Source organism: Pygoscelis adeliae, unplaced genomic scaffold (genome assembly GCF_000699105.1).
Source record: "Pygoscelis adeliae isolate BGI_AS28 unplaced genomic scaffold, ASM69910v1 Scaffold48, whole genome shotgun sequence".
Classification (NCBI taxonomy): domain Eukaryota; kingdom Metazoa; phylum Chordata; class Aves; order Sphenisciformes; family Spheniscidae; genus Pygoscelis; species Pygoscelis adeliae.
Genome location: NW_008825618.1, coordinates 6,338,180 through 6,361,981, shown reverse-complemented (window position 1 = coordinate 6,361,981; position 23,802 = coordinate 6,338,180). Strand labels below are relative to the sequence as shown.

The window sequence follows — 23,802 nt, the reverse complement described above, 5'->3', positions numbered from 1 at the left end:
GATTAATTCTGAGAAGACAAATTTTCTCATGAAGCCAGCAGAAAACTAACCCAACAACAACAAAATTGCCAGCTTTGTCAGTAGAAATATCTGAACAGTCTGTCGACTTGCACTCTCTGCACACATCTGGGAGTTCTCATGGTTCACATTTTTTGTGAAGAAACTTGAGGTTCAGTTTCATCCTACTAAAGGAAGGGAACACTTTTGAAGCCTTTTCGCTCAGAAGAGAAAAGTCTTCCTCCAAGCCACACCATACCCCAAACACTTTCCGAAGTTCTGCACTGTCCATATTCGCCAGCAGCAGCAGAAATATGGTGAGGAAAAGGGGCAGTGATGACAACCGACTTAGCTTCACAGAATTTTTGCTATGTGCTGTGTGTTTAAAATATTACGCTGTGTCTGTTTATATCAAAACTACACCTTCTAAGGTGCCAAGCACCTTCAGAATTGACTTAAGCTAAGCACACGCAAACCCACTGAAACCACTGGGGAAACTTACATCCCAAAAGTTAAATTTGCAAGTTTTAGCCATCCAGTCTCTGGGAAAGCAACAGTAACAACATTTTTTTCTATAATCAGACAATGCTGAAATCAACAATCTTCTGATTAGAGATTCTGGTCATCCCTTTAAAATGTGTCAGTAATAACAGACAACTCACTGCATGCTAATAATTGTTTTATCTATACGCAGCTTCACACAACCTTTGGCTGAACTGAGGGTTCCTGTAGAGGATTTAAAATGCCTTTTTGGCAAACTTCGCACATCAAAGTTAAATAATAATAATAAGAAGCAGCAGCTTCAGCTCCAGGACACATAAATAAATCCATTTGTATAAGGAGGACTTCCAGACATTTTGAAACTGTAGTTAAGCCTCATAAAAATCCCAGTGAAGTAATCCAATACACATATGCTTATTGCTGAAATGTCTTCTTGAAGCCCAGAGAAGTTGAATTAATTGTTTCATTAGTTTACCACAGTCTGTAATTCCTAGCTCCAATTCTCTATTATTTATTGTCTATCACCATGAGAACGCAATCAAATCAGCATGACTTATAAAAACAGACGAGGAGACTGCAGTATACAAAGCGTCTTTCTTTACTAAATGAGCTTATATGACACAATTCTCAACCCCTAAAAAATATTTTCAAATGAAGTACAGTTCATTACGGTGGGTTTTGTTATTTTATCTATTCCAGTAGCACTTCAATACTTCTTTGAAGATCAGTGGAAGAAGTATTCAATGTTTGTATTACCATAGCTCCTAGAAGTCTTGACCACACTATTACCATGCTATTACCTTGACCACGCAATACACATGGATTCTTGGGGTAAAAAAGACATAAATCTTATCTACTGAACAAAGCAGACAGACAAAAGAAAAGAAAAAAAAGATATCTGTTTAGTCTTTCTACAGGTCTGATTTTTTTTGTAAACCAGAGTTGAGCAATATATTCAAAACTGCAGAAAAAGCCTATAGTTAACCTCAGGATTGAGCCCAGATTTCTGGAATATAAATGTATTTTCTTAGCTGCATGGCTGGTTCCAGGTTTATTGGATTTTTCTTGTTACTATATTGCATAGAATGGATGATAGCAAAAAGCAAGAGAAATACAAAAAAATATGTATGCAGTAATATTTCCATTGGATAAACTATTCAAAAAAAGATAAAATTCTATGCCCAAATGTTGGAGGCTTATATATGTGTGTGTACATACTTTCATATATATACATATACATATATATACTATATATATATACACAACATCTATATATGACTGCAGAAATTATGAAACCAGAAATCCAATTCCACCTACTGTATTGTGTCTAATCTCACCGTGTTTCTTTCTATCCCTGCCTTGCTTACATAGAAGTATACATATATTCCTTGATGAGTAGCAGTGCTTTAAAGACTGAGCTGTTGAAGCATCTTACATGTCCTTTTTCCAGTAAAATTGACTATAAGTAGGAAATACTAATAGATTTTAGTAATTTATACACCTTTTGTTCACAGGGAAGAAGCAAGCCAGTGGCTACTACTCTATATATTTCTGAGGAGTTTGTTTTCATTATCGGATACATTTAGACTTTTCATTATCCCACACATTTAGACTTTTTCCTTCCCCAAAACCTTGGTGTCAAAGAAAAAACAAAAAGAAACCCAGAACCCACCTGACACCTCCGTTTTCTGATGAGGAATCTATTGTTTTATGTTTATTCCTCATACTTTATACTTCAAATATTTTATTGATGAAACAAAGCAAATCTAAGAGGTACTTGTGTTTTAGTTTTCGTTTTCAATTATGGATAATAATTTGATAGTCAATGGTCCTGTTTATGCTATACTTTATGGACAACTCCTTCTTTGATTTGCCTTATGGACAAGAAATTGTTTCAAAGCCAAAGAACCACTGGTTTATAGTTGTTATTTAGAGTCTCCCATTGTCTAAAATAAATTGGCTTTCTGGTAGTCACACGATGGTGATATCTCACAAGTATATCTGGTGTGTTTCCTGTTTTGGGTTCGCTTATTAAACTGAAGAAAAATTCTCAGAAGCTGGTGGTGAATGGGGAGAGACTGAATTGGCAGCTTTATTACAATTCAATATTTTTTCTGACAAAGGCATAGTAAAAGAAGAAAACTGCATTAAGCATAATAACAGAAACAAAGGGCTTCAGAGGAGTCTAACTGCACCAAAAAAAGTACCATCTCCATCCAAGGATATTTTGGCCCTTCTCCGTGGTATTGTAAGTTGAAGTTCATCCCCTTCTTCTAATTTTGCAATGCCTGGCAAAAGATTTGGAATATTTTTAAGTTAATATTTCAGATATAGTATTTTCATAATCGGTATTCAAAAAGTCATTACACATCACCTTACAAACGTAAGCATGGCTTGTTAATTGTGACGAGTGCTTTTGTATCTTTAGGCACAATCTTACAAATTGCAGCCTACCCAAAGCTGACACTTAACAGCCTCTGTGGAGCTGGACCTACTTTCCACTCTGCACTCAGCATATCAGTTCACTTAAGCAAACGCTGCAAAAATTCGTAACAGTGGTGTACCCAGATTCCTCATGTTATGGTGATGTGACAGTCAAGGTCAGCATTGGGTATTGCTGGTCCTAGAACACTCCCTTCCCACACTTCTGGAGGAGGTCTCATGAGCTTTACCAACCAAATGAAGTTACCAGACATCAGCTGATCCACTGCAACTGCAGAGCACAAAAGTCTGCTTCCTGCCAGCCACACATCAGCTGACGTGATAACCGAACTTGCCTTCAAGTTGCAGTCACGGAGCTGAGAGCACATCTAACATCTGCTGCGACACATGCTCAGCAGCATGAGAGACTGCAGTGAGATTTGGTTTTCCAGGTCAAAGCAAAAGGGTGGGAATTTGGGAAGCAGGAACCGTGGAGTGGCAGGATGAAGTAGATATCCTAGTTAAGAAAGGGGGTGAGTAATACAAGGGTGAAATAAGAGGACAGATAAAACTGAAGGTGGTTATGATGCCAGAATGTGTGGGTGGAAGGGCAGAAAGTTAAAGAAAATGTTTGGACAGCCTCAACTGCCAGGAGGAAGTAGCTAATTTATTTCTATTTGGAAAAAAAAATTAGCTTCCTTCCCCATCCCATTTGTTTAATGCCATTACTTGCCAACAGTCAACTCCACCACCCAACGTCACCCACTTTTTTATAAGGCATTGGAAAAAAATATTTTATTCACACAGATCTTGCTGGCAAATAACAAAAGAGAAAACCCTCAAATCCACCATTAAGGGGGAAAGACAGACAGGTAAGAGCTACTGAACAAGGTTTAATAGGCCTTGACAATTCCTTAAAGGCTACTGCAGGAATACACATATATATTGAGCATTGAGCCTGCTGGACTTGCATTAAATATTTTAATTGGTCTTTCTTGTGGTGTTTCTAATTTATGCAGTCAGAAAGAGCTCCTTATAGGAATTACCTATTTTTCATCTAACCAAGTAGTAAAACTGCAGTAGCCATTATAAGGTGTAGAGAATTAAGCTGATAAGAAATATCTTTGGAAATCCCACAGTAAGGTATGCAAAAATTGGGTGGCTAAAATTCATATATGATGTTTTAAAGCAGAACATAGCTCCTAAGTATTTTATTGGGATAACTAAATGTGAAACTCAACCCCTAAGTTAAACCGAGTTCTTCAGTAAGGACAGTATGTACTCCTTTTGTCTACTTCAGGTATCTAACTGAAAGCACCAAAGTATCTAACCACATTATCTAGTCAATAGAGGGAGGGGAATTGTTCAGATCACCTAAGTTAGATGCATAACCTCCAACTGCCGGTACTTTATATAAAACCGTATTTTTTGAAAGTATTCTGTAGTTTTGCAATTAACCAGATCCATGAATGCCGTCCATTTTCTTTACAACTGCCACAATACTTAATCACCCAACACTACAGTTTATTTGCAAACAAAGAAAAGGAAAACTTAGATGTTTACCAGCAGTATAGCAAGAATTATTCGGATAAGACTGTGGCATATTTTGGATGCAACGAAACAATGTCACCAAGCTGAGATCATCACCAAACACATGGGCCTTCTTCCTCTGTATTAAGTGTCCCATAGCAAACGTTGTATCCGTATATAAAACCTACAGAATGAAGAGGTACAGACTTCAAACATATTGTATGGAGACATTAAAAATCCTTAAAAAAGTCAGATGCTGAAGCGAATTGAGCTTTCTCACCTGGCCATATATGAAAAAATATCCTGTTTCTTTGATCACTATTTTATTTCCTTGTTCTTCTAGAGCTGTTCCACGTTTAAAGCTCAGAAGCCAAGGGACAATGCTTGAATCATCTAAAAGAAACAATAATTTTGGGGTAATCAGAAAGAAAAGTTACTTTCTTCATTTTCATCTGCAAAAAATTAACAAAGCTGACTTCTAGTCAAGACTTCCAGTCTCACTAGCTGGATCTCCCCACTGAAAAGAGGCTATTTGCAAGAGCTGCCCAGATGCAGGGACTTTTTTTTTTTTTTTTAATTCGGTGACATAACTCAGTTACTGCTTTGAAGTTAGATAAAATAGGATGGAAGAGTTAATACATGGAATAGTTAGCTATAAATCATGGAACATATTCTTACCTTTCTGTTGGATATCACTTTTGCTGTCAGCGATCAGTTGCAAGCAGGCCTGCAGCACTGCAAAGTGAAATAATTTTGAAATCAAAGAAATATAAATCAGTAATAGAATACAGTAAGCTTTTGAAACTACTTTAAAAAAAAAGACAGACATGAAAAAAAATCTTCTCTTGGTCTCACCACTTATTTGAAAACATAACCTATTGATTTTAACGCAGATCTTACTCAAACATGCCAAAACAAAATTCATACGGCAACACGTACTAGGTAACTTTCAGCGATCATGCAGCTAAGCAGGAGGCCTCAGAGTAGCACAAGTAATCCTTGCTTGTTTTAATCTCTCATCCTAATATAATCGAAAAATCTAGCAGTAAGTCAAACGAGCTAGGAATCATGAGATCAATTAGCCTTGTTAATTTTCTAGGCAAAAGCTCAAAAACCCCCTCTAACCCTGCCAGCTATCACAGATATCAGATTTTCTAATGATGCTTACTATATTCTTTAAATAAATTAGTTTCCAGTCATAGTTGCTGTAAAATATTAGTCATACATACTAGTTACATGGTACTTTCAAAATAAATTCTCAAAATCCATATACATGTACTTTCAATATGTTTTCAGATACCCACACTCAATCAACCCGTTCTGAGACTAAGAGGGAAGATACAGAGATGACTGTTAGCAAATTAATGCACACATAACAAATAGCTTAGTGACTGTCAAAACTGAGGTGTTACTCAAAACTGTAGAGACTGGCAACGCTAATGAGAAACCAGGAGCTTGATCAGAGAAAAATATTGCGGTATGTTGAAATATAGGCTGGCAAGTGAAACAAAGATCTTTGTAAAAAATCTGCTACGCGTAAATGTCAGGGAACAGGATGAAAGAAAAAAAGGATAGTTGCATTTGCTTAGAGCAGATTTTAATGAAAACATCTGGTTCTAGTGCTACTTTGAAGGTTGGAAAACAGAGCAGTAATATTTACTGCACTTGACAGAAACCAAATGAATTTACTAAGAGTCAAGAGAAGAAAATTCTGCTGTGGATTGCTGAATCTCCATTTTTGTTTACCTCTTTTCAGGTAAGAAGGCTGTGGGTCAGATTTGGCCACTCTTGCTATAACAGGCAGTGCGCTACTCCATAGGATCCTGTTTCTACATCTGCCAGCAGTACCCACGTGTGCAACCAAGTGCCCAGCAGCACAAACCTCTCGCTGCACGGCCGGTAGTGAGAGGATTTGAGTAGAAAACAGCCTCTCTCTGTATCTAAGTCTCCTTTCCAAGGGGACTGCCTGAAAATACCAGAAGGGAGCTGGATGCTCACCAGCACTCAGCGTTGCCAACTGGCAGCGGTCAAAGATTCAAGCACACGTCTGGGAATGCTCCAATGTCACAACGATCACGCAACCTGTGAGCCCTGCTTACGTTAATGGGAATGCTATCCTGCAAGCTCTCATCTCCTACCCTGGAGCGTGTCCTTGAGTTCTATCAATACTCATCAATAATGTGCCAAAATCTATAGATTTTCAAACAAGAATTTAAAGGCATCTGAATTCCCTGCTTTCTGATAAGGAATAGAAAAACCAAGCCAACATAAAATTGAATTCAGTCATCTTTCTATCACGGTAACGAGCGACAGAATTTTCTGAAAAAGCAGCTTCCAAATAAAATCAAAACATGATTTTTTGGAGTCGCACAACAAAGCACATCAGGCAATTTATTTCACAAGATATTCATTCACTCTCCTTTGGAGCAAAGGGCCTTCCTAGTGAATGGAATTTGCTGATTCCCTAATATTTCAGTGAGCTAAATCAAAATTCTCATTCCTGATTTTAAAAGAAGTCACTAGTGTGGCCACTGGATTTTCCACTAACCAAACGAGAGGATTTGTTATGATTCACGCTAGCCAGCTGTTATCCAGCTAGGTACCAACAAGTAGTGTCCACAAGCAGTGGAAGTTATGGCTACTTTGGCAACTCTTTTTAAACCTGCTCGATTGACATTCTTGAAACTATCCTGATTCACAGTCTGCAAGTCTGGATTTACGTTTCAGTTGTTTGCAGCATTGAAATGCTAGTCATCATTGCTGAGAACTGCTACACAGTAATTAAAATCAGCAAGTTCAGTACAGTCTCAGATCTTTTCTATCTTTTTAAAACACATACCAACTCTCCTTTATTCTACAGATATCAAATCTACATATATTCTCTAAAAAAATCTCACTGTCTCTTTTTTTAGTGTATGCAGATAGAAATAAGGTTCCACAGAATATAGTAAGCTTTCTTTTCACAGAGAAATATGGATACAGCCGTGTCATTCATGACAATAAAGAGAACAGAAATCAGCGCAGTGGCCGTTTTACCTAAAGGCCCAAAGGACAAATAATATCTAAAAATATTTGAGGGATTGAACAACAACGTGCTTCCAAAAAATGTTCAGACTGACACATAACTATTTCCAGTATATATAAGCACTTCACTTCGACAACAGCGGAACTACATTCATGCTTAAAGTTAAGTAATTCATTGAAACAAATTCAGAGTAAACAACACTACTATTAAGGAGAAGATGTGGATATACAGAGTATATTTTCTGGGTAAATTAACAGGGATTTTCAGTAAAAAGTTAACACTGTTAAGAAATGTTAGCAATTCTATTCCAAGAAGGACCCAAATCTTACCTGAAGTACAATATCAAGAATATATGCATTACAAAATATGGGTTGAATAGTTACTATCAGTACTGACCAGAATAAATCAAAAGGTCTACCTGAATGCCCTTCAGCCCAGTGTAAATCAAACCTGAGCATCAGGTTTGTAGTCTAAACTATTTTTGAATAATTAATAATGCAAGCAGAATACAGGATTCATAAAATACATCTTAAAAATACGTAAAAATATCTAGACTGAGTGTCACCATGAGGTCTAGCTGTATAAAACAGAGTGTATCTAGAACAACAGTGTGCCCCGTTCTCTTGTGACTTCATATAATAACTTTGCTTTGACGAGCATTTTTTTTTTTTCTGATTTTAACCGCTCTGCGGGGTGTGGGTGGGGAGAAGAACGTTTTAGAATCTTTCTTCTTCCATTAACAGAACAGCCAATTCTGAAGAAGTTAGTGACTCCAGATGCCTTTATAAACCACAGCCAGCACATGAAGGGATGTGTTCCCCACCGGTTGAGCAATATAACCACAATTTAAAAAAAAAAGCTAGCTTTTGCAGCGGGATAGGAATGCAGCCTTCTGCGTATCTGTATGATTTAAGACCTGGTATTGGTAAAATCAAATTTGTCCTCCCATGCAAGTTTTTGTATTATATAACTTGCATAATCATTTTAATATTTTGCAATATAACTTCATAATCCATCCAAACAAAATTTCAAGTTTGTTATCTGTGAACTCATGCATAAATTTTTGAGTTTCAAGATCTGAGGTCTGAGTCATCTATCTCAAGTTTTGCTGAAAAAAAACCAAGCAAAAAACCTGAACTTTAAAAAACAGACCTGCTTGTTTAGGTTCCTTCTTTGGTCTAGATCTGTTCTCTGTAGACTTCCTGAAACATACTTAAACACTAGATAATTCAGTTTATAAATGATATGCATGTTCTTGAAAAATCTGCAGTTCTTCTTCCCTTAACTTTTTCATTTCTCATCACAAGAGATCTTTTTTTACTTTTTGCTTGTGCATTTTTATAGACTGGTTGATTTGGTGCTTTTTAATTAAGAAGTCTTTATATGGCCTTAATCATGGACTAAATCAGTCCCTGCGTTATAAAGGGCTTGGTCATAGTTACAGATATGACTCAGATCTAAGAAATATCTTCGAGGTATTCGTAGCATTATTTTGACCTTAACAGAATTACCAGTAACATGTTACAATCAGAATAACACGGAATTCATTTACTAAGAATTAAGAATACTTTATGTAGACTTCTATTATACAGTATAAAGCAGAATATTGTTTTTAAAAATTAGAGCCTATTCTGTGTATTTTTGATTGCAGAGTGTTCTGCATAATACGCAACACTGACTCATTCATTCAGTAAGTGGAATTCTTCATGTAAAATTGCAAGCATTGTATCAAGTAATTTTCTATCCTTTCGCATAGAAGGGCCTACTTCCTTTTGAGTTAGCCCGTTGTCAGCAGAAACAAAAAAGGATAACATCTTTTCAAGAAGTAGGCCTTTCTTTTTTTTTCTATTAAGAGAACTCTTATATTTCCCCTCTTCAAATAATAAAATAAGAAGTATTTTGAACATTTGGCGAGGGAATTTTATATGTGGCATTTGTTTAGACTAGTAACAAAAGGTTAGGTTTCTTGATTCAAAGATCACTAAAGTCAAGTTCCATTTGCAAAAGTTCTTGCTATCCCTCTGTCACAGAGATCTAAACCAACAACATACAGAGTCAAAACACTTCTAACCAACAAATGTACCAATTTGCCAGCAAGGCAATTATACCAAGAACAGTGGCAAAATTCTTACAACTTACATGCCACGCTTGCATGCCAATAGTTATTTCCCGTGGACACAACTGATATTGGGGTAGAACCTGGGAACCGCTAGTAAAAAAAAAAAAGCCAAGTCACATGCCAGGTTAGCCTATTTCACTGCTTTGTGGAATTACTTCAAATTTCTCCTCAGTTCCTTCCATACACGCAGTCAGACTGGTTGATATGGATAACCTCAATACACGAAAGTAAATACAGTCCATAGGTGCTCCAATCTGATCACAGCAGAACGTTGCCTGAATTTGAGTTTCCAGAAGGCCTGATGCTCACCTCCCTAGTTGGCCACAGGAATCAGAATCCCACAATAATGATCAGAACGAGGCACAGAGAGAGCGTGTAAATGAAACTTGACATTCGTACGTTGAACTGGCTTAGGTAATGGAACATATATCTTGTTCCTGGACTCAAGTGCACATGCATCTTAGAGAGAAACATGCAGGCAAGGCAATCAATAATTGTGACCAGGGTATAAAATTCAGGAGAGGTTTTTGTTGTGTAGCAATTTTCCTCTACAGGCAAAATTTGTAAAAAGAAAGACAAATAAGAAAAATTATATCTGCTCTTATGTGTTCTGATACGACACTTGCCAGAAGTGGTTAGATGATCTATCTGCCTTCAGATTAATAATATATACCTTTTAAAATCACCCATTACTCCTACTCATTGTACCAAGAACTCTGGTTCTGACTGCTAACTGTGCAGCTGTATTTGGAATTGATGCTTGAAACCCATCTTTTCAACCTACTTGAGCTGGAAATTTTCTCAAGACAAAATGTATATACAACTACTGTTGACTAATAGTTTTATGCACGAACACAGACAAATGCAGACCCCATAAAAATATGAAAAAACAACATTGTGTTAGATCTATTTTCATTCAATTGTCATTTAAATTAAAATTCTAATGTGTGGCCACTTTTATGCACACAACATCAAGAAAACAGGAAAAAAAAAATTAAAATGAAAATTCCATATGTTCAAGACGGGCTGTGCCAGACCTAAAAAGGATCATGGGGCATCCATTTCTGGAAATTAATAATTGAAGTTTAAAAAGAAAACAGGATCAAACCATAACTTTATTTATAAACAAAATAATGGCTCTATGATGAGAAGCAATGGTATATCAGTGACATTTTCAAGTATTCACTTTCTAAGGAATTGGTCCATGTTAAACTGAAATTATGGGTCAACAATTATGAGACCAGACTCCACTTTGAGTCCTCATTGAAGCAAACAGAAATAGGACAAGAACAAGGCACCTCACTCAATACCCTAATTTTTCTGCCATCGTACCACAATGAGTGCAGTGCACCTGCGGGATGATTTGGAGGCTGTTGGGATTCCAGTACTCAGAAATGGACGCGAGAAGATCAAAACGCTGGGCTAGTAATTGTGTGTACATGACCAAGTAGCAGACAGGATTCAGCACCACGAACAACACCGTGTTCTCTTATTTCACTCACTCCGCTAAAACAAAACGTTGACTAGTAGGTTCATGGTCATCAGTGAAGTCTGATCTGAGAAAATGTAACATCTTTCTGAACTCTGACAAGTTTAATTTGTTGTAATTAGAGCAGGCAGAAAGGTAACCCTGTCCAACAGATGACCTTTTATATAATTTATAGATTTATAATTTACTTTTTTTCTTTTTTATATACAAAAACACGATGGTCATGTTAGAAAACAGTTTTGTAGTAGGTCAACCTATGTAGCTTTTCCCTTTTAGATGAATGTTCATATTCTGTGCTTTCTGTTATCCATCCTAAACAATTTTAAAGCCAGCTGTATCTTTAAAATAAAATAAAAAAAGCTTACAGAAATAAGTAGCTTAATTAGAATTTTATGTGAAGAAAGATAAATAGGTATAATCAGAGGTGGCTACCTGATGAGAAGAATCTTAAGTCTGCCAGAAGCACAGCTGAGGAGCCCAAAACCCTCCTCTCCCCCATACACCCTCAAATAGCAGTAAGAAAAAGATGAAAGCTACTGCAAAGGGAACTGCGTAACTTGCAGAGTACTGATGCTATAACATTCATTTAAAAAAAGACATGCCTCCTTATTTTTGAAGATACTTGTGCTTTAGATATAAAAGATGACTAGCTTTTATTTGGGAGATGCTAGGGTGGGGAGAGCAGGGCAGCTCTGTGGCTCCCGTGATAGGAAACAGGCTACAAGATACACAATTTAAGCAATCTTGTCCTCAGTCCTGTTCGTGAAATCACTCTTAGCTAAGACCCTGAACCAAAGATTAGTAATGGAATAAAATAAATCCCATTTAAACCTATGGATTTTGGGTGATGTCCTAAATGAATGTTCTCTTTTGAGCGACTTGGAGGTAAGCAGAGTGATTATACTCTAGAACTTAAATTTCATTTAGTTTGCTGAAGCTTAAGTGAAACACATTTCACATTAATTAGTCAATCAAAAGCACATTTTAAGCAAAGTCTGATTTAGTCTTTACCTACAAATTACTCCATTTTAACTTCATCTATTAATAATTTAAGATATCAGCTTTCATCAGTTAAAACAATCTCAAAGTATTGTTTCAATCCTCAAAGTAAGAGGATTGAACTGATTTAGCAACTCAGGAACATTTTTAGTTACTCGGCAATTAGAGTATGTATGCAAATTGTTATACTAAAAGTCTGTATTTCATCCTATCAGCCATCACTGTCTTAGGAAAGAGAAGACGAGGAAAATGTAGGCATTTTATCCCCAAAGGAAACAAATATATCCCATTAGTATTCCAACATTATAATACACATCAGATGTCTTTCATGGAGCACAGTCTTCAGTGTTCTCTGCAGCACCTTTTAAAAAGGCCATGATAAAAAATTCTTATTGGATAGGCACGCCTTTATTAATTTTGCTAATTGTATTAATAGATTGTTTGAATGCAGAAAAGATTCTAAACTTCTGAATTCCTTGTAGTCTGCCTCTTTTGACAGGTACAAGCCAGCCTTTCTCTTTGAAAGCTCCTACTTCCCTAAAGTTAAGGAGCTTTCTTGTTACTTCTCTCTTTTAGGATGAGCATGTTTTCCCAGAAAAATGACTTGGCATTTTTAGTAATAGCTTTCCTTTCCTAATATTGATCAGAGAGAAACAAGTTAGGCATTACCCTGAACTGAGAATGATGGATTTAGAATTGAGCAATTTACAATCTGAAGAATTTAAAGTTGCCTTACTCAACTCCACCGCATCATCGAGAAATACCTCTGTTACGAGAGGCAGATTTGGGATCTAACGTTCAAAGTTTAACCTGCAGATAGCATGAGTATCTGGTACCTTAAACGGTATGGTAACCACTAAGAGAATGTACCTACAGTTAACACCACTCATTCAGCAATAATTGTAAAAACCTTGACGGGGTCTGGGTGCACGGATTGGCTGACAGGAGAAGATAAGAGTCGAGCACTGCTGCTTTTCTCAAGACAGTATCCAACTGTGGCATCCCAACCCGCTCCACCGGCTGCTATTTACCTGTTTCTTCTGTGTGGACAACAGACCTCCTCCCCCTGTTCCTGCTCCCGTTCCAGATTTCCTTTTGGAAGCTTTCAGGTGGGCCAGGACCGGGAAGCCTGCTCTCCTAACAGGGAGAAGCGACGGTCAGTGAAAGCAGCCTCACGTTTGCTCATCCCCTGCAAGCCAAACACCACCCCTCCAGCTTACCTGCCTGGCGCCAGTTGCAGACACTTGCAGGAAGGAAGAAACAGGGGTGCCCGCTTTATTTTCATCAGGCGACACGGGTGGCCGGTCTAGCAGAGACCTTGCCTGGACCCTGTAGATCAGCTCGCTGCGCAGAGCTTCTAGTTCTGTTTTCAGGGTGATAACATGGTAAAGAGACACTGCTGCAAGACAAGAGGACAGGAGCATTGCAAGCCACAGGAATGTGACAGAAAAAAGTCCCGTGGTGCCTGAAGCAGCACCAGGGGGGGCAGAGGGAGAGGAGGCGGTATCCTTCTGTTGGATGACGTGCACACAGTCCACGGATTTCATCGCTGCTCTTTCCTCACTAAAGCCAGAGGGAGAGTTCAGCTGTCCCCTTCCGAGGTGCAATCCATGTTACCAGTTGCTCTCTGAAACTAAGGGCATCCAGAATAAGTGAACAAAACGCCCAGATCATTTCCTGTCATATGAAGCCGTTGATAGAACCATTAAACTTAATGTACAGAGTGAACGTCTAAGATTCGGTCTCTGTTTAGTTTTCTTCTTACTGCGCTGCATTTTGGAAATAAATACTTTCTCATGAGCTGCTTGCTCAATCTACCTTCCTCCTTTCACTTTCAACTATTTATTTACGTGGCAGCTCGCTACTATCGTTTCCCATTATCTTTAAATTTAGGCACAGCCAGTACCACTGGTAATGTAGAGCCTTATCTAGAAGAGCAGAAACAATGTAAAGTTTCCTGGCAGCATATCGCCCAGTGCTACTTAAAAGTGATACACATATGACAATGCGTGTGCCTCTGGGTGTGTGTAGGTATATAGATGTACTGTGTATATGCATTATATCATATATATTAATATATACCTATTCATATCTAAAGTGCCTATATGCCTACAGAGGGGACAACCTATTCAAACAAAAATTTTTGTGGTTTCCTAAGCACTATAGTGAAAAATATTCCCAGGTATGAGTAACAAATTACTGGTCTCTCAACGGTATGAAGTTGCAGATTCTGCAGTTCAGTTCATCATACTAACTTGAAAAGGGATGAATTTTTATTAAACTTATCTAATAAACATAGTTTCTCTACAGAATTCAAGGACCTGGATTAATGCAAAAGGTGACACAGAGAAGCGGGGAGAGGAAACTTGGGGCGGGGAGGGGGAACTAGAAGGGGGGAAAACTAGAGGATGGGTTTTTTAAGAACGGGGTGGGGGGGGGTGGGTGGAGGGCAGAGGGGTATAAAAGGAAAATAACATTTAGAGAATTAAAAAAAAAAAAATCCCAAAACTTTAAACACGCATACTTAAGTTTTTCAGGTGAATCCTGAGTGTCTCGCTTAAACTCATCTTTTTAAGATTTTACTAGTCCTTTCATCTTAAAATGCTGCATTGGGAATTCCTTCCTACTCTGCAGCAGCAAGGCTACCTAAATATCCCAAACATGTTCATATGCTTTTTGTATTGTCTTCTCACACAAAATTAAAGTTTGACTTCTTTGTTAAAAGTTTCAGTGGTCTGGGACAGAAAAAAAAGATAAAAAAGCATCACAATCAGGGCTAAAATCAACAGGTCAACCCCCCCACTGGAATCTAAATTTTTTTACCATGTAAGTAAACTTTATCTTTGCAAGAGAGAGAACTTTTACAGGTCTGTCTGAGTACTGTGTACTAAATCCCGATGGCAACAATTGTCAGAGTAGTTCAGATCAAGTTGATTCTGTTGGGAAGAAGAAAGAAGGAGCAACAACAGAGTAACAACTTCCGTAGCCTCTGCACTTCTATTTCTTAAGACTATGAGAAATTGAGGGTTGTTATTATAAGCTTTATCATCTTCCGTTGTGATGCAAGGTACTCTTCTCCTTACTTTGCCATCTCTAGCAACCACCCAATATCCTGCACAGACAAGTAATTCTTTTCCTAAATGCAGAGGAAAAAAAATTATACCACTTATCCTAACATGCCCCTAGAAGGCACGTACATACTGTGAGAAATGATACAGAAATCAGTGCAGGGTGGAATAAGAGCAGAATACCACATCATTTCTGCACCTAGTTTCAAGGCTAAGTTAAGGTGTAAATGGGGCTGCATTTTGATGGAAATTTATGATGAACTAAGGTAGGGTTTTTGAAACAGAATAAGCAATTATTAGAACTAAGCAGACATGCCTTGAAGTATCACTAGACATCAGAACGTTACCAGCCTAGTACTGTGTTCCAAAAATAAAATAATACGACAGTTGGAAAATAAGTGCTACTTAAGAAAATGAAACCAAGTGAGAGAATGAAAGTTATAACTAGCTACCCAGGAATACTGAGAAACAATTGGCTGGCGAGGTCTCTGCGGTCATTAGCATATAAGAAAATGACAGACAGGTATATAATTAGCATCACTCCAGTCGCTTCCAGAGAAAATAGGCTGTTCCCAGCCTCCACACCTTCTTTAAATGGGGTCGTTATTTGGGCTGACAAAATAACTGTGGTGACACAGGGGACTTCTGTAAGACATCTGGCTTTGTCTTGCTTATCATTTTGATAAATGAGAATTTCAAAGGGGAGATGAGGAAAATCAGAACAGCCCACACACAGCAAATTGTTAAATTCAACAGGTATTTCCAGTTGAGTATCAAAGGGATCACTCTGTTTGCAACCTTGTGTTGTTCTATAGCTTCATAAGCAGTTAAGTGATTTGAAAGAAAATACAATTTTAGACAACTTTTGTGTTTACAAAAACATAGTGGAACAATAAATAATGACAGTGAGAGATCAATCATGAAAAACAACATGAATTGCCTAGAAACATACTTAGTTGAACAACTTCCATTTTAACACAATCAAATGAAGCTTCAAGAAATTGCAGACTACTAATTGCATTAAAGTAAAAACTCAGAAAAACGACTTAGAAAAAAAAAAAACACAAACAAAAACCCCCATGCTAGCTGCAGAGCCTAGAGCGTGGACTCTGTGCCTCGGTGCTTGCCACTATGTCTTGTCATAACACACTGTCCTTATGTTTCCTCTTGTTGGCAGCGCTGCAAAAAGTAGTCCTTAACCTGCTTAAAGCAAAGTCAGTAAGATTAACAGACGTGCAGTTTCTTCTGCGTTTTAAACTAAGGTATGACTAAAGAGGACTAAGGAGTGCTGAGATTAGCCTTCCATTAGCAGACATGGGAGGGTGTTGACTCCAGCTGAACACGAGCTCCCAGTGGAACGTTCTTGTTGAAAAGGAAGTGTAACATTTGGATATATATGCTGGAGAAAAATATTAAGCAAAAAGAAGAGGTAGCAGTAATCGTGCTTTTATATCGACAAAACTGTTTGCATATAGCTATGACTGCCAAAACCGAACAGTGAAAAGGGGTTCAGAACAAAAATCCAGAATGAATGTAAGAAGCCTAAAGAACTCATCACGGAAAGGGTGTTCAGTTTGTGGTTAGCAGCCTGCTTCTACTGGCCAGCTTCCCTGAAAACCCTTTTGCAAAAGTTTGTACCATATTAACTGGTTTTGGCTTAAGACACACACGCTATGCTATGCATGCATGCAGGAAAACCTTAGGGCAACAAGTGACCACCTCAAGCCCTGTTCAAAGCAGCGTTTTCCAAACTATTTCTAGAGAAGAAAATGCCACCGCATTAAACTGCAGAAACCTGGTCCTGGCCAACTCACTCTGGAAGCAAATAGGAATAAACCCTTATAATAAAGGTACTCTGAAAGTATGGTCCTGTTTTGCATGCACAGTACAGTCAAACCATGCACACACAGTGAATCTAACCATGTAGTGCCTCCTTAACCCAAAGAATGAGCTATGCTGAACGCTCAGGTTGACTGACTAGGGGACCTCTTTAATTTAGCCAAGGAAAACTATTATGAAATGCCTTGGCTAGTCTAAGAATTTTACTTCACCAAGTCTTTTACTTTTGGGAAAAAGAGCAAACTTTTAGGTAAAACTCAAAATAAGAAGGAAAAAAAACCCCCAAACACCATTACCACTGAAGAGTCTTAATGGTGAGAACGTTTCGCTAGGGGAAATGGATTCCTGAACAAAGTCAAGGCTGGTTAAACCTTCCAAGATGTTACAGCAGAAACGAACCCTGTAATTTCTGCAAGCAATTAATTTTTTTCATTTCCGTTATGCAGAGTATCAGATTAAATGATCAAGATGGGCCCTGCTAACCTGCAAATTTATAAAACACCATCACTACATCTGCGGGGAACCAAGGCAGAGTTAGTAAGCAATCACACAGGAAATTTGTGGTTGAACCAGAAACTGAACTCTTGATTTCCTGAAATCCAGTACCGTACTTTAACCACAAAAGCATCTTCTTTGAGGGGGAGGAAAATCCCATAATGAAGTTTAACGTACAAAAGAGAAGCAGATGATTTGAATATGAAGACTTGGGTAAAAACCGAATTTACTGAAGAAATGTAAAAGTTTACTTAAAAACAAATGTTCTGCTTTTAAAAGGGAGGTTGTACAGATGCTGCAACCCAGAGATCCAGGCAAATGTCAATGGCCATACTGAACGTACGCCTCCAGTGGCAAAGGTCCAACGTCACATACTTCTGAAGTAGCCACAAAATGGAACTGGTCCCTGCGGTTATTACAAAAAGAAAGAGGCCACAATAGCCTGCCTTACTACACAAGACAGTCATAACAGACAGAGGAGCAAAGAATAAGCAAAGCTTTCATTTTAAACACACTTAATTTCAAGTCCTTTCTGAAGACGGAAAAAATGGATGGACTATTTTGGAGGAGATAAGAATAAATCCTGTGTGACAGTTTTCTGCTGTTACAGAGACCTGTATTAAGATTATTCATAGATAGCCCTCTGAAACAGTACACATTCCCTTCACGGACACTTAATTAGTTCTTTTAGCCATTAACTGCAATTTACACAGTAGCACAACCAGGTAAGTTCCTGTCTAACATATGGATCCAAAAATCACTCTATTTGTGGATACTGTGCTCCTGTGGCTGTGTATCTTGCATCCTATTATCTTAAATTCTAGGAAGCTGTTGAATACCTTGCAAGTAAAGGATGTGTTATACAAACAGTTAAAGCCTTATTTGATATATTACCTTGTTAAAAGGAACAAAAAACAAACAAAAAAAATCCTACAAGATTTTCCTGAAGAAAAGAGGTATTCTTTTCTCTTTGCCTCCTAATTTCAAAATTGCCTAGGCTAACACGAGTGTCTCTGCACATTTTAGATATGCCATGCTCGATTCATTCCTTGCCTAGGACTTTATTTCTCTAGACATCTAGACAATTTGGGTCCAAATCTGGCATGCATACTACACAAAGTAAACATACAGCTAACTTGCAGCCATCATTACTTTTTACATGGTTATTACAGTGCTTTCAAAGAGAATAGGAAATGGCACAGGAAGGAAAAGCAATTATAGGTGTCTCTCAAAGTATGCAGCAGAACCAACAAGAAATATAAAATAACTTAAAAAATACATAAAATATAAAAAGAAAACACAAGATTTATATACTACAGCACCTTAATGCCAGCCTCCTCCCCTTCCCCCCCTGCCCCCGTGATGTTATAGCAATTCCTTCTTACTGCACAGGAAGAAAGGAGCTCTGTCACACAGCTGTATCTCACTTCTCTTATCGTCTCACTGGCTTGGCTATCCAGCAACACGGAGTATTGCATATGTCCACCTCTTCGACACTATGCAACGTGACAGATTTTGCACAGATGGGCTAAAAATGCATTTGTATGGGCCATGGCCATGGCCCTTCATGTGGGAGTGGCCACTCTGCTGCTGCTACGATCTGTGGACCTTTTAACAGAGGGCTCAGGACAAGGATCCAAGTATTTTCAAATCATAGCATTATTTCTTCATATCTTTATCTAATTGCTACACTGTCCCTGAGTCCTCAAGGACAGAAAGGGAAGGGTTCTCTGCCTGACCTTTCCCTTTGAATTTTTGTAAATAATTAGCCCACACCAGATGTAAGCATAATGCAAAACAGCTGTAGAACTTCCTTTCTTTCTGTCTTCAAGCAGCAAAACCCATTCCTCAGTTGCTCATCAAAACTAGCGGCAACATCTGTCCGAACTTGGTATGTGAACACACTTAACATTTTATGTCAGCAACCTTGCAGTTTTGCATTATCCAGCTCATTGCTTAAGATTATTAAAGATGTACCTCCAATTATTATGAGTGAAGCCGTGTTCCGTAATACATTAAAACCAGGTCTGCTTTTAAGCTGTATTGCCTTTCAGAAAACAAAAAATTGCTGTTTTTCAAGACATAGGAGAGTTATTCTGTCCCCACCCAAGCTGAAGCATAACAAATTAATCACATTAAGCTTTTCAAAACATTTCCAGAGAATATCCAGTGTATCTTTCTTATCTACTTAGAGACAGAATTCTGCAAAAAGTCTAAAATTAAGACCCTGAATAGAGTCCAACAAAGGATTTAAAGCTCAGGCATGTTCAGTATCTTCAGAGCAAATCATTTTTGTTTAGCTGATGGTTCAGTATTTTCTCAAAACCTTACCTGCCTATACTTGATCTTTTTAACAGACAGCAAGTCCCCCGCCTTTGGTTTAGGTTTCCTTTCTAGCATTTTAGTTTACATGTTCATATGCCCTTATGAATGTTTACTGTGATTTAAGCAGTACTTGCAAATTCTGAGAGAAATTAAAATACTGTATTTCACCTTTGTCTGTCTGATACAAAGGCCTATACCTATTGTCCTGGTTTCGGCAGGGATAGAGTTAATTTCCTTCCTAGTAGCTGGTACAGTGCTGTGTTTTGGATTTAGGGTGAGAATAATGTTGATAACACACCGATGTTTTAGTTGTTGCTAAGCAGTGCTTACACTAGCCAAGGACTTTTCAGCTTCCCATGCTCTACCCACTGAGAAGGCTGGAGGTGCACAAGAAGCTGGGAGGGGGCACGGCCAGGACAGCTGACCCAAACTGGCCCAAGGGACATTCCATACCGTGTGACGTCATGCTCAGTACATAAACTGGGGAAAGCTGGCCGGGGGGGGCCGCTGCTCGGGGACAGGCATCGGTCAGCAGGTGATGAGCAATTGCACTGCGCATCACTTGCTTTGTGTATTATTAATTATTATTACATTATTATTATTGCTATTATTATTTCAATTATTAAACTGTTTTCTATCTCAACCCATGAGTTTTTTCTCACTTTTATTCTTCCAGTTCTCTCCCCCATCACACCGGGGCAGGGGGGCGGGGGGGAGAGGAGTGAGCGAGCAGCTGTGTGGTACTCAGTTGCCAACTGAGGTTAAACCACAACACCTATCTCCTAAGCAAATGAATATAACATCATGAGACATTCCAGGACAGTTTATGTTGCACTTTGTAGCCCAGCTGCTTATCAATTTTAAAATAAGAAAAAGCAAATGCAAGGCTTGCAGTCTTCAGAGTAGCACAGCGCAAGTAAGGTTTAGTGACATAGTTCACAAGACAGCAAACTGCTTTTCATTCAAGGAGGACAGCATTCACATAAAGTACCCAAATCTGACTTTCATGGCTTCCTTTTCAAGAATTAGAAATATTTTTTTTTTCTGTTCAAAAGTAACAGATATCTTGTATAAAGTGTCAAAATGTACCACCCACCCCCTTTCCCCTGTTTCCTAGGTATCAGGTTAAATTTGAACTATAAGCCTTGCAGTAATCCAGGAGAGGATGCACATTTTGCAGCTTTAGAAAAGACAGCAGTAAATCCTTATTTTCTGGGTATTTGACATTAACCATGCAGGATAGGAGCAGAGGTGATGTAAGCTCAGTTATGCATTTCTCTGTAAGAAAGTAGAAATTGCTTCAGCCCGAGTATCCCGCTGCAGCTACATGAATTAGCTATAAACCTGCTAAAGCGGTATTAGAGCATTTAAAATTGACATTTAAAATATTACCAGCAACAGGTGGTAAAACTAGTCAGAAACAATTAAAAATATTTCCCACATGACATAATATTTAGACCACCTCTCAGTCCCCCAGATAACAGAGGAGTTTTGAAATGCAGAGCGTGTCAGAAAGTGATGGAGAGCTACCGCATATTAGTTTTACTTATTAGCTCTTCCTGAAAGTGAGGATACACGACAAAGCTTAGAAACAGGTATTTGTAATACAGTTTTTCCCTGCTGTAATAGCTTTCCACAAACGCCGTGTCTAACAAGGTGGATGTCTACTCCATGTGCTCTGGTTTTAGGAAGTAGCTGAAAACAGTACCTTGAGGTTGATCAGTTACCGTGCACACAAAAATACCCCTGTACGCATACTGAAGACAGGCCACAAACTAGAACAAGACATTAACAGCACTTTTAATGTATCAATTTATTGCATATGTCAGTACATAAAAATAGAAAAGTGTTTTTTGTAAAATTAATTTTATTGTAAAAACCAGACTAGAATGAGAATGTAAAACTTTGCCACAATCAGCACATATACAGTAACATTTACGCTTTGTCTACAAAACTTAAGAATACTTTATAAGACATTTTTGCTTTTACTATATATTAAAGAAAAATCAAATAAAAAGCTTGCATCATATATTCAATGACTGTTTCTGAATTCAAAACACAAGCGTTACTTAGAACTTGAATATGCTATCTCTATTTACACCTCTGCGGGGTTCTACTCTAAATTATACAAGCAGGACGGCATTGTAAGTTATTCTTAATGGGATACGTCAGGCTGATCCCAGTACATGCAAGAGGCACCGATTTTATATTTGGCAGAAGCGCCCCTAGCAAAATCACCTGTCATTAACAAAAATAAAACCTAGAATTTTCTCAAGAATTGAGTTATGAAATACAAATGGAGGTATGTCTGCATCTTTTTGCTAATAGAAGAGACCATACCTTGGACTCTCAACTCAGCCTTGCATTCTTCACCGTGAACACACCACGTGACGCAAATGATTAGCTTAGAGATGCTGATACGCATATTTTGTATAAATAGTTAATCCATCTGCCCTTCAGCTGAGAGATTGTCCGTAGCCTACCAAATGTATTTGTGCTCTATTTCTAATTTTACCTGAGAAATGGACATGAGGGCAGCTACACCAGTTAACATTTCTTCAGATGAAAGCATAGCTTATCTCTCTGCATCTCACAGTTCAGAAACAAATACTGGGAATGTAAACTTGGGTTAGCAGGAAGCCTCAAGTATTTCCACTAATTAAAACCACACACACACGTGTGCGCACACAAGGTCTTACACTGGATGCTTCCTTACAAGGACTCTACTGCTACAGCTGTTTCAGTTCAACTCCTGACCCCCCATTCTTTTTTTTTTTTTCTTTTTTCTTTTTTTAAAACTTAAAAGTTCCTCTTATAAAAGAGAGAACCGCTTTATTGAGCATATTTAAACCAAGAGGCTTTCTTACAAACCTGTGAAAATAACTCAACTTCCTCTTCCCAAACTAGAAATTTATATATACGCAGGACAAATCCTTGGGAAACATCTATACACAAACAGAGAACTGTTCAGGGAAAACATATAATGGTATTAAGTGGAATAAATGCAACAGTATCGTACTACACCTTTTGGCAATTTAAAGTTACTACTACCACGTTGCTTGCAGTTCACTTTCTAGCAGCAGATAACTGTGGGTTTCCATCACACAGACCATAAAATAAAAACAAGTCTTGACTTGTCAGAACAAGTTCCTTCCCCCTTCTCCCTCCCTTCAAAGATCGTACGTACAGCAGTGGAATATTTGCATTAAAAAAATCATTTCCTTCCTATTTTCTTTCAGTGGATTTCATAGCTAATGCAATGAAAAACAGCATGCTAACAGACATTCATTCACCAAGTGTATGCGCCCGACCCGTTAAGGGAGAAGTAAAAATGTGCGTATGCGGAAGGTGGAAGAAACCACGTTAAGTATAAAGGATGCATATATGACAGTTGTGTCTTCTCATACCCAACACTTCCAAAATCACGCAAAGTTTCATCTTTATGTCCTGCAGACAATACAGTGAAAAGATACGGCTTGATCATCAAAAGTAATGTTTAGATACGGCCCACTTTGAACAGCTCCAGGTTGCCATAATCTAATGCCACACATCTGACTTAGCAACTGTGTGCCCAAATGAGAATACTTCATTTGTATACAAGTGCCACGTAATACTGGGGGTATTTTAGGTTGAGGTTTTTGTTTGTCTTTGATTGGCGGGAAGTGGGGTAAAAAGTCATGTTACTTTAGAAACCGACATTTTATGAAAAAAACCCCAATGGTATTCAATGGCAAGTTATGACAACTTCTGAAACAATTATTTACTTTCTCTTCATTCTGTCTCCAACAAGTAATCCACTCTTTTGGCTTTATCAACTTATTTTTAGAAAAGCAGTTATTTGCCCGCTTATTTTCCTTCTCTCCCCCCACCTTAATTCTAAAGCAATGTTAAGTAGCTGAAACAATCTGTGCAAGCAGCTCACATTGTCATTTTAGAATACATCAGGGAAAGGGAATGCTATGTCTATTAACTCCCTTCTGCTATATAAGCACCC

General features: G+C 38.0%; 1 protein-coding gene across 1 annotated transcript; it reads right to left on the bottom strand.

Annotated features, from left to right (window-relative positions):
- Window positions 1-2,222: 2,222 nt before the first annotated feature.
- On the bottom strand, window positions 2,223-13,708 carry TNFSF13B (tumor necrosis factor (ligand) superfamily, member 13b). The gene is made up of 6 exons (XM_009333356.1): window positions 13,302-13,708; window positions 13,113-13,218; window positions 5,128-5,184; window positions 4,730-4,842; window positions 4,483-4,633; window positions 2,223-2,786 (listed from the first exon to the last, which is right to left on the bottom strand). Exons 1-6 carry the CDS (start codon window positions 13,626-13,628, stop codon window positions 2,674-2,676), a joined length of 867 nt encoding a protein of 288 aa, XP_009331631.1. The 5' UTR covers window positions 13,629-13,708; the 3' UTR covers window positions 2,223-2,673.
- Between the last annotated feature and the right edge of the window lie 10,094 nt (window positions 13,709-23,802).